This window comes from Hydra vulgaris, chromosome 08, assembly GCF_038396675.1.
Source record: "Hydra vulgaris chromosome 08, alternate assembly HydraT2T_AEP".
In the NCBI taxonomy this organism is placed as follows: domain Eukaryota; kingdom Metazoa; phylum Cnidaria; class Hydrozoa; order Anthoathecata; family Hydridae; genus Hydra; species Hydra vulgaris.
Window position 1 is genome coordinate 57,622,501 of NC_088927.1, and position 12,038 is coordinate 57,634,538.

At 29.6% G+C, this 12,038-nt stretch overlaps 1 protein-coding gene across 4 annotated transcripts in view; it reads left to right on the top strand.

The window, feature by feature from the left end:
* Window positions 1-10,244, top strand: part of LOC136084007 (TNF receptor-associated factor 5-like) — a 143,540-nt gene extending 133,296 nt beyond the window's left edge. For 3 of the 4 annotated variants that reach the window (XM_065803998.1, XM_065804001.1, XM_065803999.1), the window contains 2 exons: window positions 3,712-4,158; window positions 9,854-10,244. In XM_065803998.1, coding sequence (XP_065660070.1) covers window positions 3,712-4,158; window positions 9,854-10,192 — 786 coding nt within the window. In that variant the 3' untranslated portion in view covers window positions 10,193-10,244. Of the gene's footprint in view, window positions 1-3,690; window positions 4,159-9,853 lie in introns of all 4 variants that reach the window. The other variant, XM_065804000.1, reaches the window with a different exon arrangement.
* Window positions 10,245-12,038: the final 1,794 nt, after the last annotated feature.

Here is a 12,038-nt window from a genome sequence, read left to right on the forward strand (position 1 = left end):
TCAAGCCACGACCATAAATTCTCTATTGGATTCAAGTCTGGACTATTGGCAGGCCATGGAAGCACTTGAATTTTATTAGAATTGAACCAATCGCTAACAACATGCGTTTTATGACACGGCGCATTGTCTTGCTGGAAAATAAATCCATCTTGCAACTGCCATAAATCAATGCTAGGAATAAGCGAGTTTTCCAAAATTTCGATGTACCTTTCTTTGTTAAGTCTACCATCGAATAAATGCCTATTGAACCACTGCCTTGTTTTGTATGTTTCGAAATGCATGATTCATCGAACCTTGGAAGTCTACGCAACATTACGCGAACATTTCTGTTTTCTACCTCAAGGTTCATTTCATCACTAAAGACCACACGGCTCCACTGATCTGTTGACCAATTTTATGTAGTTTGCACCACTCTTTCCTGACAAATTTTTTTTTTATTTAAGCGTGGTTTTTTTGCAGCAGCACGCCATAAATAATTTAAATTGTGGAGGACCCTTCGCACAGTTCTAGGGCTTGCTTTCAGAACATTTGACAGTGTTCATTTCGTAGACAAGTCTGTAGATGATGCTTGTCTGTTTTCTTTCATTAATCTCACTAACGAACATCACGAGCGAACATCACGGTCATTTGAAATTTCATTGCGTCCAGTCTTATAACGATCATTAATTGACCGGGTCTCTTTGTATCGTTGAATTATGTTAATAATGCAAGAGTGAGACCTTCTGAGCTTTTCTGCTATTTTTCTGATGCTATAGCCTTCTTCTTTTAATACATTTTATAGGTACTCATTAGTTTTTTAATAAGTTAAACGCTATTTAATTAGAATTAGAATAAGAAAATTATACCACTTTAATCCGTATGTTTTAATTAACAAGATATTAAAAAAAAATTTAATATATCAATTAAAATCTTCTTAATTTTAATTTAAAGATTAAGAAACCAACTAAAAAATGAGTGGTCTTTAATTTTTGGCCACCGCTGTAGGATATGTACATATTAGAATATGTACCTTTAAATATACAAATATTGTTCCTTAGGTTACATATCCTACTATGTGATATATCTTTAGTAGGGTATAGTTTTCTACACTTTAAATGGAACATAGCTTTAAGGTAGAAAATTGTATGACAAATCATTTTTTAATACAATTTTCTACCTTAAAAGGCTGAAAATTATACCGTTCAGATACATCCCTCTGGAAGTTAACAAAAGCTTTCCTTTCAGATAAATCAGGTCACTCTAACAAACATATCACTTTAGTAAAAAACATCACCTCTGACAACTTTTTATTGATCAATATTTTTAATAACTATTTTATAAACGCAGCAGTGCCATCTAGTAGCACAAACTTAATACATTTATTTTCTTGCTTTATAAACCCAGTTGATGCAGATATCAAAAAATTTATTGATCAACCAAGTATAGTAAACCCAGTTAGTAAACATAAAGACATAGTATAGTAAATATAAGTATAGTAAACCCAGTATAGTAACTATAATAATAGTATAGTAACTATAATTACCCAGTTAGTTACCCAGTATAGTTAACCCAGTATAGTAACTATAATAAACCCAGTATAGTAACAACCCAGTATAGTAAACATAAAGAAAAAATTTAGTATGTGTACACATAGTTTCCAGTTCCATCAAATCACACCTCATGATATTCCAAAAATAATAGGGTCTATAAATAATAAGAAAAAGACTAGTGGTGATATAACAACTTTTATGTTAAAATCTTATATTGTTCACTTTACGAACAATATAAGATTACGTCTTACAGATTGCATTAATAATAGTATCTAATACAGATTACAGATTGCATAAATAATAGTATCCATGATGGTAAAAACCCATCATTTCTAAAAATGGCTGATGTTATATTATGTTTTAAGAAGAATGAGCCAACTCATAAGTCAAATTACTGTCCAATTAGTATTTTACCAGCCCTTTCTAAAGTTTTTGAAACTATTTTATATAAACAAAATATGATATTTACTAAGCCTAGATTTGATAAACTTTTGTGTGGTTTCCGAAGAGGTTATGGTACTTAACATGTCCCTTTTTTGTTACTTAATAAGTGGCATGATTGTATTAATAATGGAGGCATTGTTGGACATATGGATCAATATTAATAGACCTCTCAAAAGCATACCACTCTATCTTGTAAGACTTAAAAAATTGCTAAATTTGACTAAATTAGTCAGTGGTTTTTCGAAAAAAATTCTTAATCTCTTGCTATCCTATATTTTATGTCATAAACAAAGGGTAAAAATCTTCTGCCTCAAATTGGGTGGATGTATTATCTAAAGTGCCTCAAGGGTCAATCCTTGGACCTATTTTGTTCAATATCTTTATAAATGATTTATTTTTATTTATTAAAGATACAGAACGTTGTTATTTTGCTGATGATAACACTATTTATGCTTGTGATTATAGCCTTGAGGAGGTTATTTTTCATTTTTATCAACCAATACCATCAGTTGGTGTCAGTTAAACTCGATGGCTGAGAACCCAGATAAGTTCTAGTTGATAAATCTATTTTGTTGTTTAATGCTTTTATTTTGTTTAACTTTACTTATTGTCCTCTAAATTGGATGTTTTGTTCAGAAAAAGATGACAAACAAATAAAAAGAATTCATAAAAATGTTCAAAGTATAGTCTATAAAAGATTTTATTTGTCCCTGGATGAATTATTAAATTTTGATAATAGTCCAAGAATCCATCTTACAACTTGAGATTTCTTATAATGGAAACTTTTAAATCTTTTAATTGTCTAAATCCAATATTTATGAAAAACGTTTTTACTATAAAAAATCTTATGTATTAACTTCGTTGTAGCAAAAACTCATTCTACACTTTATCCTAAATGCAGTAGTGGTGTAGTGGTAGAGCGCTCGCTTCATAAACGAGAGGTTCTGAGTTCAATCCCCACCACGTCTCTGGTAGTACCGTGCTCAACTCATTTCTTCACGCAGCGGCCTTGTTTATTAAGGTTTGTGTTTCGGAGTTATAGAGTTGAAAGAGGGTTATACCACAAATAAGTAGCCTCCTCGTTTGTCTCGACCTTAAGGAGAACAAAAAAAAAAGAAACACCTCCTAAAGGCTCCATATATAATGATTCATGCTGTACGTTATATAGAGCCACCACTCTCTGGAACACTCTAAATAGTGAGACCATGTCCACAAAAAATCTTGAGGTGTTCAATTAACACATCAAGAATTGGTATGGTAATAATTGAAAATTTTTTGTTTTTTAAAAAAAAAATTATTTTATACTGACTTATACCTTTAGCTAATATTGTATTATTATAAATATTTTTTCTTAAATTTATTTTTTCTTAAATTTTTCTTAAATATTAAATTAAAAAAAAACAACCTTACTAAGCATATACAATATATTCTACCCTGAGTCAGAAACTTTTATTTCTTTTTTTTGTGTGTAAATTTGTGATTATTTGCTTCATTATAGTATTGACTTTTAATTTCTGTCTCATGATTGTTAATTGGCTACTTTTAATGGAAAGAAGGGGCGGTAGAAAACAACAGTAAATCACGAATGCCACGTTATTTAATATTTTTTCTCCTCTTTTTTCTCTACAACTTTTGAATCAGTTAAAGAACTGTTGATTTTGTTTTGATATGTGTAATATAGATAGTTTCTTATCTTAATTTGTATTAAAATAATTAGGATATTTGCTATATTAAAAAGGGAATGAGAAAAGAACATGAAACGCACGCCAATTCTTTAATGCAAAACCATCTTTCAATGGCAATATCAAAATTGGACGCACTTGAAAACAAAATTACGTTAACAGTTGATAAACTTGAAAACAAAATTGCGTCAAAAGTGAATGCACTTGAAAATAAAATTATGTTAAGAGTGGATGCACTTGAAAATAAAATTATGTCAAAAGTAGAATCACTTGAAACCAAAACTGTTTCGAAAGCGGTTGCACTTGAAAATAAAATTACCTCGAAAGTAGAATCATTTGAAAACAAAAATGCATCAGAAGTGGTTGCACTGGAAAATAAAATTACATCAACAGTGGATGCACTTAAAAATGAACTTATTTCAAAAGTGGATGCACAGAAAGATGAAATTATGTTACATGAGAAAAATTTGGAAATAATAAAGGCCTTTCTTGCAGTTAAAACGGTAAGAAAATGATTTAAATAAAAATGTGTTTTAAAGTAGATAAAAATAAAAACCAAAAATTGACAAAAAAATATATGTAATAATCAATTACTTACTAATTGCGTCCAGTCGTGAATGTGTTTTGCTCAGGGTTGAAAAGTAAAACTTATAATAATTAATATATTAAAAAATTTAAAAAAAAAGATTAAACATGCAATAAAATAAAGTTATTAGAAAAGATTGAAAAAAAATTTTTTTTAAATTGAAAAAGATTTATAGTTTTAATTTTTGAAGTTATTTAAAAAAAAGTATTCTTGGGCAATCAAATTAATTGTGTAAAGTTCCAATATCAAAAAACGTTTTAGGTAGGGTAGAGGGGGTCTAGTTGAGCATTTTTTACTAAATCTAACAGATCTCATGAACATTGGATCGGACTTACATTATTTTTTCAATATTAGAAAGATAATTTAACCTTCTAAAAATTTGTTAAGAATAAAGTATAGTTTTTAATTTTTTTTTTTTTTTTATATATTGCCTAAATTTTGCAGAGCTGTTCAACCTGGGTTGTTAAGCAATAGCGTGTAGCAAGTTGAAAAATCATGAAACAAATGAATATGTATGGTACGAAACTTGGGTGAACCATCAATAAAACTTTCATTAACAGTAAGCGTGTGTATAGATTATCAACTTTTTGATTTATACACTTTAATGACGTAAGTAAAAAAAGTGCATTTACAAAAGTTAATAAGCATGCAAGAGAAATGATGCATAATTTTTTTTTTACTTTTTTGGTCCAAAACAGAAAAAGTGCCCATGAATCTTACTCAATAGCTTTTCAGCAATCTTTTGTTGCACATTGTGTTAACATTTTAATTCCCCAATTTTCATCTATTAGATGTTTTGTCATGTGATGCATAGTTTTTGAGATATTTTAACTGCCCAACTTGCTTAACTAGCTGCACTCTACCCTACTCAATATTGGTTTTATCAGAGTAAAAAAATTCAAAAAACAAGGCTGTAAATTTGAGTGAAGAACTTAATAAGATTTAAATCTGCAAAAGAAAGTTTTTTACTGAAATTTGAGTGGTGTACGTTGTTTTGGGAACAGGGAAAACGACTAAAATATGCATAGTTATAAATGAAAAAATAATTTTATGTAAATTTACTCAGTAATATACTCAGTAAATATTATGTTGAGTGATAAGGAAACTTCATATTTGGTTGAAAAAGTTGAAAATGACCACATCAAGTTTTTGTTATGTTTTTTTTTTTTTATCATATTTATTTTTGTAAAGAACTTTATTAAGATTTCGAATTTGCAAAAGCAAAAAAAAAAGATCCAATAATATCTTGCTTAGGATTTGGTTGTTTAAATAAAAAAATTACCTAAAAGTATAACTATTTGGGAGAAAGCATTTTAATTAAAAAAACACACACAACTTATATGATTGATTTCGCTGTCATGACAGTCCATTACCACAGCCATGGGTCGTGTTAAGTCTGTTCCACACCCGACTATTTCTAAATTTGTTCTTAATTTGGTCTCTAAACTTTAATTTATTTTAGTATACAGCAAAAAATTAATTGATTCAAAGTTCAGTTTAAAAATTTTATTGATTTATTATGTGTTTGGTAAACAAATAATTTACGTAAGAGTTGTACTTATTTACTTCAGTATCTTAATAAAATCATATCTGCATAATAAAAGTATCTTTAACATGTAAGACGGTTGCGTAACATTTCTTCAGGTATTTTTAGAAACTTAGGCTATCATACTATTTTAACCCTCTCATTAAAATTCATTTAAAAAGCAAATTTGGACCTTTTTTGGAAAAATGGGCTAAAGAGACCTTGTTATTTCAGATAAAAATTTATTTAAAAAGCTAATTTGGACACATTTGCAAAAATGGACCAAAGAGATCTACTTATTTCAAATAACTTAGCTTTATCTGTTTGATATTTTTTATAAAAGTTTTTCTGTAAAAAAAACTCTTAACATTTCTTTTTAACATTTGTTAGGAGTAATTTATTCATAATTTATTCAATTAAGCTGTTTTTACTGCAGAGTTAGGCAAATAAATTAATAAACCTGTTGTTTGTGCCATAAATCGATACTTAATGCAAATGGAAACTGTGCCAAAAATCGATACTAAATGCAAATGGAAACCGTCTAAATCGTAATAAGGTGATAAAAGAATAAATGGTTTCCATTCAAATGTAAAAAATAACAGAAATATAAAAAAAAAATCAAAAATAGCCAATATATCTATTCAAAATAATAACTCCAAAGATATAAAATGAAGAAATTAATAAGAAGAAGAAAATTAATTTGAAAGGAAAAACTTATTTTCCTTGAGATAAAATAAACATAAAAACTTAAATAAAAAAATAACGAAAAAATATTATACTCAACATAAAAAAGTATCAAAAATACTTATAAAAACAATTTAAACAGAAATATTGTTTCATTATTATATAGCTTTTAGTGAATTGTTAAAACGAAGCTAAAACGAAGTTTAATAATTGTTAAAAATTATTAAACTTCGTTTTAGCTTTTTGAATACAATCCACATTCAGTACATTTCTTAAATTCTGCTATGTAAGATCTTTGTTATGTACTCTATGTATTTATTAAAAAACTCAAAAATGTGACTAAACAGATAACTAATAAGAAACTTACTTTGCAAGGTGGTTTTTCTTTTGTGAAAGTTTCAAGATTTATGTATGTATTAATGCCAGTTTGTATTAATAACTCTTTTTAAAAAGCTCTTTTTAATAAACTCTTTTTAAAAAGCAAAGCTAAAAATAAATGATCAAAATAAGATAAAGGTTTGTTTTTATTTGAAAACTGAACCCTTAGCTTTTAATGAATGGTTTTATGTCGCCAGTTTCAGTAAAAAACTACCCAATAATTATTTTAAACTAAAGACAACAACGTAAAAGTAAACCAAGACATCTATTAACACAAAACAACACAACAATAACATCACAAAATTAACAAATAACAAATAATTTGTCTCAGCACTTAGGAATCCCTATAATAATAAACATACACATACCAGTAAGAAAAAAATATTTATACAAATAATGACTCGCCCTAAGTAAAACAGAGCGTAGAGCAATTGATGAATGATAATTTCAATGTTTTAATTATTTGATAAGAAAAAAAGTTATTTAAAATATTTCCAGATTTTTTCGGATATCCGTAAATAATGCGTAGAGCAATTGATGAATAATAACTTCAAAAGATTATCCCTGAAATTATAAACAATTGCAAATACAACATTTATGAAGTTATCATTCCATGACCTACCTTTTTATGCATGTTTATCAAACTTAAAAAATAATTTACTGATTTGGTTCTGGAACATGCTACATAAAATAGGTTGTAGGAAACTAAGACATTTCATGATTAATAGCAAATTTATTAAAAGTATGACCCTGACTTTTCTTTATTGTCATTAATTATTGTTAATAAAAGTGTCTTATTTAAATGATTTATATAAACCAATATTTTTTTCTTATTTAAATACATACATACATACATACATACATACATACATACATACATACATACATACATACATACATACATACATACATACATACATACATACATACATACATACATACATACATACATACATACATACATACATACATACATACATACATACATACATACATACATACACACATACACATATATATATATATATATATATATATATATATATATATATATATATATATATATATATATATATATATATATATATATATATATACTTTTGAAGATTATTTGTTTTGCTTCTTAACCTTTGAAGCACTGTTAAATAATTTTATCATTCCATGCAATCTCATTTAGGAAAAGATAAGAATATTTTTACGTTGCCTATTTAATGTTATTGATGAATCTTAAAAATTTCTGTGGATCTTCCGAGAAGTTTAAAATTCCATTTAGAGAAACTGTTTTAAAAAAAGCTGATGATGCTTTATAAAAGCAAATAAATCTTCCCTTTATAAGCAAATAAATCTTCCCCTTCAAAACAGTAACAATGAAGGTGACGGTAATATAATCTCAGATGAGCCTATGTCATATATACCAAGATTTCTAACTGATTTCTTCAAAATATTGTTGAGGAGTCTAATTATTATGCCTTACAACAAAATGTAGCGAAGAATTTACATTTGGACAAAAATGAACTATAGTAATTTATTTGCATTTTGTATTTAATGAGTGTTGCAAAGCTCCCATCAACACATACGCACTCGAGCAATGAGATGTATTTTGAAAAAGTTGCCTCAGTGATGGCATTAAACCGATGGGAAAAAATAAAGTCGTTTTTTCCTTGCCATGACGACATTCAGCGACCAGAAAACTGTACTAACAAGCTTTACAAGGTCGTCCGATCGTCAACATGCTGAAGGAATCTTTTATTAGCCTGAAACATGAAGAAATTATGTGTATTGATGAACAAGTTGTTCCTTTCAAAAGAAGACCCTCTTTGAAACAATACAATCCTCAAAAACATAAAAAATGGAGTTATAAGTTTTATATCTTGGTGTATGGACATGTTCATAATTTTGAGATACATTTAGTTTCAATTGGTGTTTGTAAAAGACAGTCTGATTTAAAAGCATCTGGAAATATGGTGATGCACTGGTTAGTACCAAGGCAAGTACCAAATTTACCAAGGCACATAAATGGCACAAGCTATTATTTAACAATTGGTGCACTGGATTGGAACTGGTGAAAACACTTTACGATCCAGGCCTAGCATGCACAGAAACAATGCGTACCAACAGATTCATAAATGTCAACATGCCCACTGATGGTGAATTAAAAAAAGAAGGCAGAGGTCCAACTACCATCAGGGTTACTACAATTGGTTCAAACAACAGGGGTATTGCATTGCAAACAAGTTATGAGGGGGTGAATCCAATAACCATTGTTAATTGCTGGGATAGAAAATCCAAGAGATTTGTTCCAGTCAAACAACCATCTATTGTTACTACACACAAGAAATATGGGGGGAGTAGATATCCTTGATGGCATGCTGAGTCTGTACAAGATCTATATTCGAACCAAAAAGTGGTATAACAAACTCATTAGGCATTTTCTTGACTTGATTGTAGTGCGAGCATAGATACTTTGTCGAAAATTACACCAGCTTTAAAGAAAGATATTCTTCCCCAGGAAAACATGAAAAAGGCACAAGCTTTAAAGAAAGATATTCTTCCACTACACATATTTAAACTAACAATTGTCAAATGCTAAATCCAGTCTAATAAGGTTTCAAATAGGCAAGGACAACCATTCTTTTCTGTTGACCATCTTCATAGAGCAAAAACAAGAAGGGGTCCTGCTGCAAATATACCTGAGCCATCCACTAGTAAAGATAATTTTGGTCATTTTCCTTCTTTCGTAAATAAAAAGGGTCGTGGTAAAGACCCCGGCTGCACTGGAAGAACAAAAGTTTTTTTGTGACAAGGGTAAAGTTCTTTTATGGTGAACATCTAATTCCCTGGGTTTATTTTACTATAAAAATATAAAAAAGAAACAAAAAAAGAGTTTTTATTATTTTTCCTCTCCTTAACCATTCTAGCATCCTAGAGTTATACCCATATGGGTCCAGGAGCATAGTGTAATTTACCATGTTTTATTATATTTATATATTTATATTTGGAACAAGTGTCTTTAATTTTTTTTTAGGCAGAGTTTGTTCCCTACGAAAAAACTTTCCAATCCCTCCATTGGGACCCGTCACCGGGTCACTGTGACTCTGACTCCTGTCGTGCATCTGAATGCCTCTCCACGTGGCTTCGCCATTTTTACAATGGAAATCACTACTGGAGTGTCCACAGAACACAATTCCTACGAGAATTTTGTTTCCAAATCGACCAGACCGTCTGCATCTTGGACGACCCCATCAACTTCACCGACACCTGCAACAATCAACAACACCAACCCGGTCCCCGCTTCATACATCACGCACACATGGGCTCCGTATATTTCTACCACGTCAAAATACAGAAAATACTTCAAAATTAAAAGTAATATTGTACTTGTGGGGCATAAATATATATTAAAAAATTTTCTTATATGCATAAAACGTATTCCCAGCAAACTCTTCCAACAGATTTCGTCAAGGTAAAACAAAACTCCGAAAATGTGGTGTCATGGTCCGAACAGGGTGTGTCATACACCCTGTTCGGAGACCTCCGAACAGCCTGGTCCGACTATTAAAGACTATTAACCGACTATTAATTGGAACTTTTTATTTTTTTTTTCCATCTGATGGCAAAAGTCACCTTAACTAGACTAACTGTTTCATTTATTATCTGTGTGAGTAACTATCATAATTTTAGCGGTTAAGGCCAATACCACAAGCTTTACCATTACATTTCTATTTAGTTGTAAGATGTACTATTCAATTTTTTGTTCTCGAGTACGATACATTAAAAATAAAGAGTTATATAATGTGCAACAGCAGCAATCAGCAATAAATGGACATCATTTATAAATTACACAACTGATAGGGATCACGTGACGGTACAATACATTATAAATATAGAGTAAGTCGCATTCTATTTTTTGTTTTCGAGGAGTACTATACATTATAAATATAGAGTTATATAATGTGTGACAACAGTTACACATTATATAACTATTATAACACCATCGAGATCATTTATAAATTACAGCAATAAATCGAGATCATTTATAAATTACACAACTGATTGGGTCACTCATCTTACACGTGCTGGTAATGTTATTACCCCTTTCGAAATGCTAGAAGCCGTGCATTGTTTCTCAAAACGTAAACATTAAAAACCCCTTTCAAATAATCCTTTAGTTTACTTTTATTCATTCCAGTTTTAATAACAATGTAAACATTTTTTATGTTGCTTTTTATTTCTAAGTACCTCATGGAGCTTCAGTAAATAATAAATTATTCTTAATTAGTAAGTAAGTCTTTTTGTAAAATGTTTTAAGCATGGTTTACCGGATAATTCGTGATATCATTGTATCTTTATATTGTATGTATGTTGGTATATAAGTAGAAATTATTAATAATAAAAAATAAACGACATAAATTCCGTGTAAAAGTTATCTATACTTTATTATAAACATTTTGGCGGTAAATTTACGCCAAGGTAGTAGAAAACTTAAAAGACGAATTGACCAAAACATTTTTAACATAAATAAGAAGTTATCTTGAACACAAAAAACGGCCCTAACCTCCCTTCTACCCAAAGATGGGAACCGAGCATTAATACAAAACTGGAGATCAATCTCACTGCTCTGTGCAGACTAAAAATGAATCGCGAAAGCGCCAGCACTGAGACTCTCAAAACTCCTGAACGTATTACTCGGATCAACGCAAACGTGCTCAGCACACGAAAGAAACATCTTCTAAATATAATTCTTGCCCGAGATGTTATTCGTTACACAAATGTATTGGAAACTGCCTGATCACTATCGATCAGGAAAAAGCATTTGACAAAATTGATCAAAACTTTTTTTATTAAAATCCTTTAAATTTAATTTAAAAATTTAATTTTGGGTCAAAATTTTATATACGCAATGAAACAATTTATGAATGACACTCAATCCATTATCATAAACAGGGTATGAAAGGCAAACCCTTTAAAATTGAGAGAAATGTCCGTCAAGGAGACCCAATATCCCTCATACTGTACTGTCTGGCAGTGGAAACGCAGAACACAAGAATTTCAGTCTAATTGGTTTATAGACGGCATCCCTCTAGCCAGAAACTAAAACAAGCCTTAAAGTAATACAGTACGCAGACGAAGCAACACTATTTGTACAAAGCGAAAACTCAGTTAAAGAAAATTAAAGAAATTTTTAATCTCTTGAGGACTTTGAGTGGGAT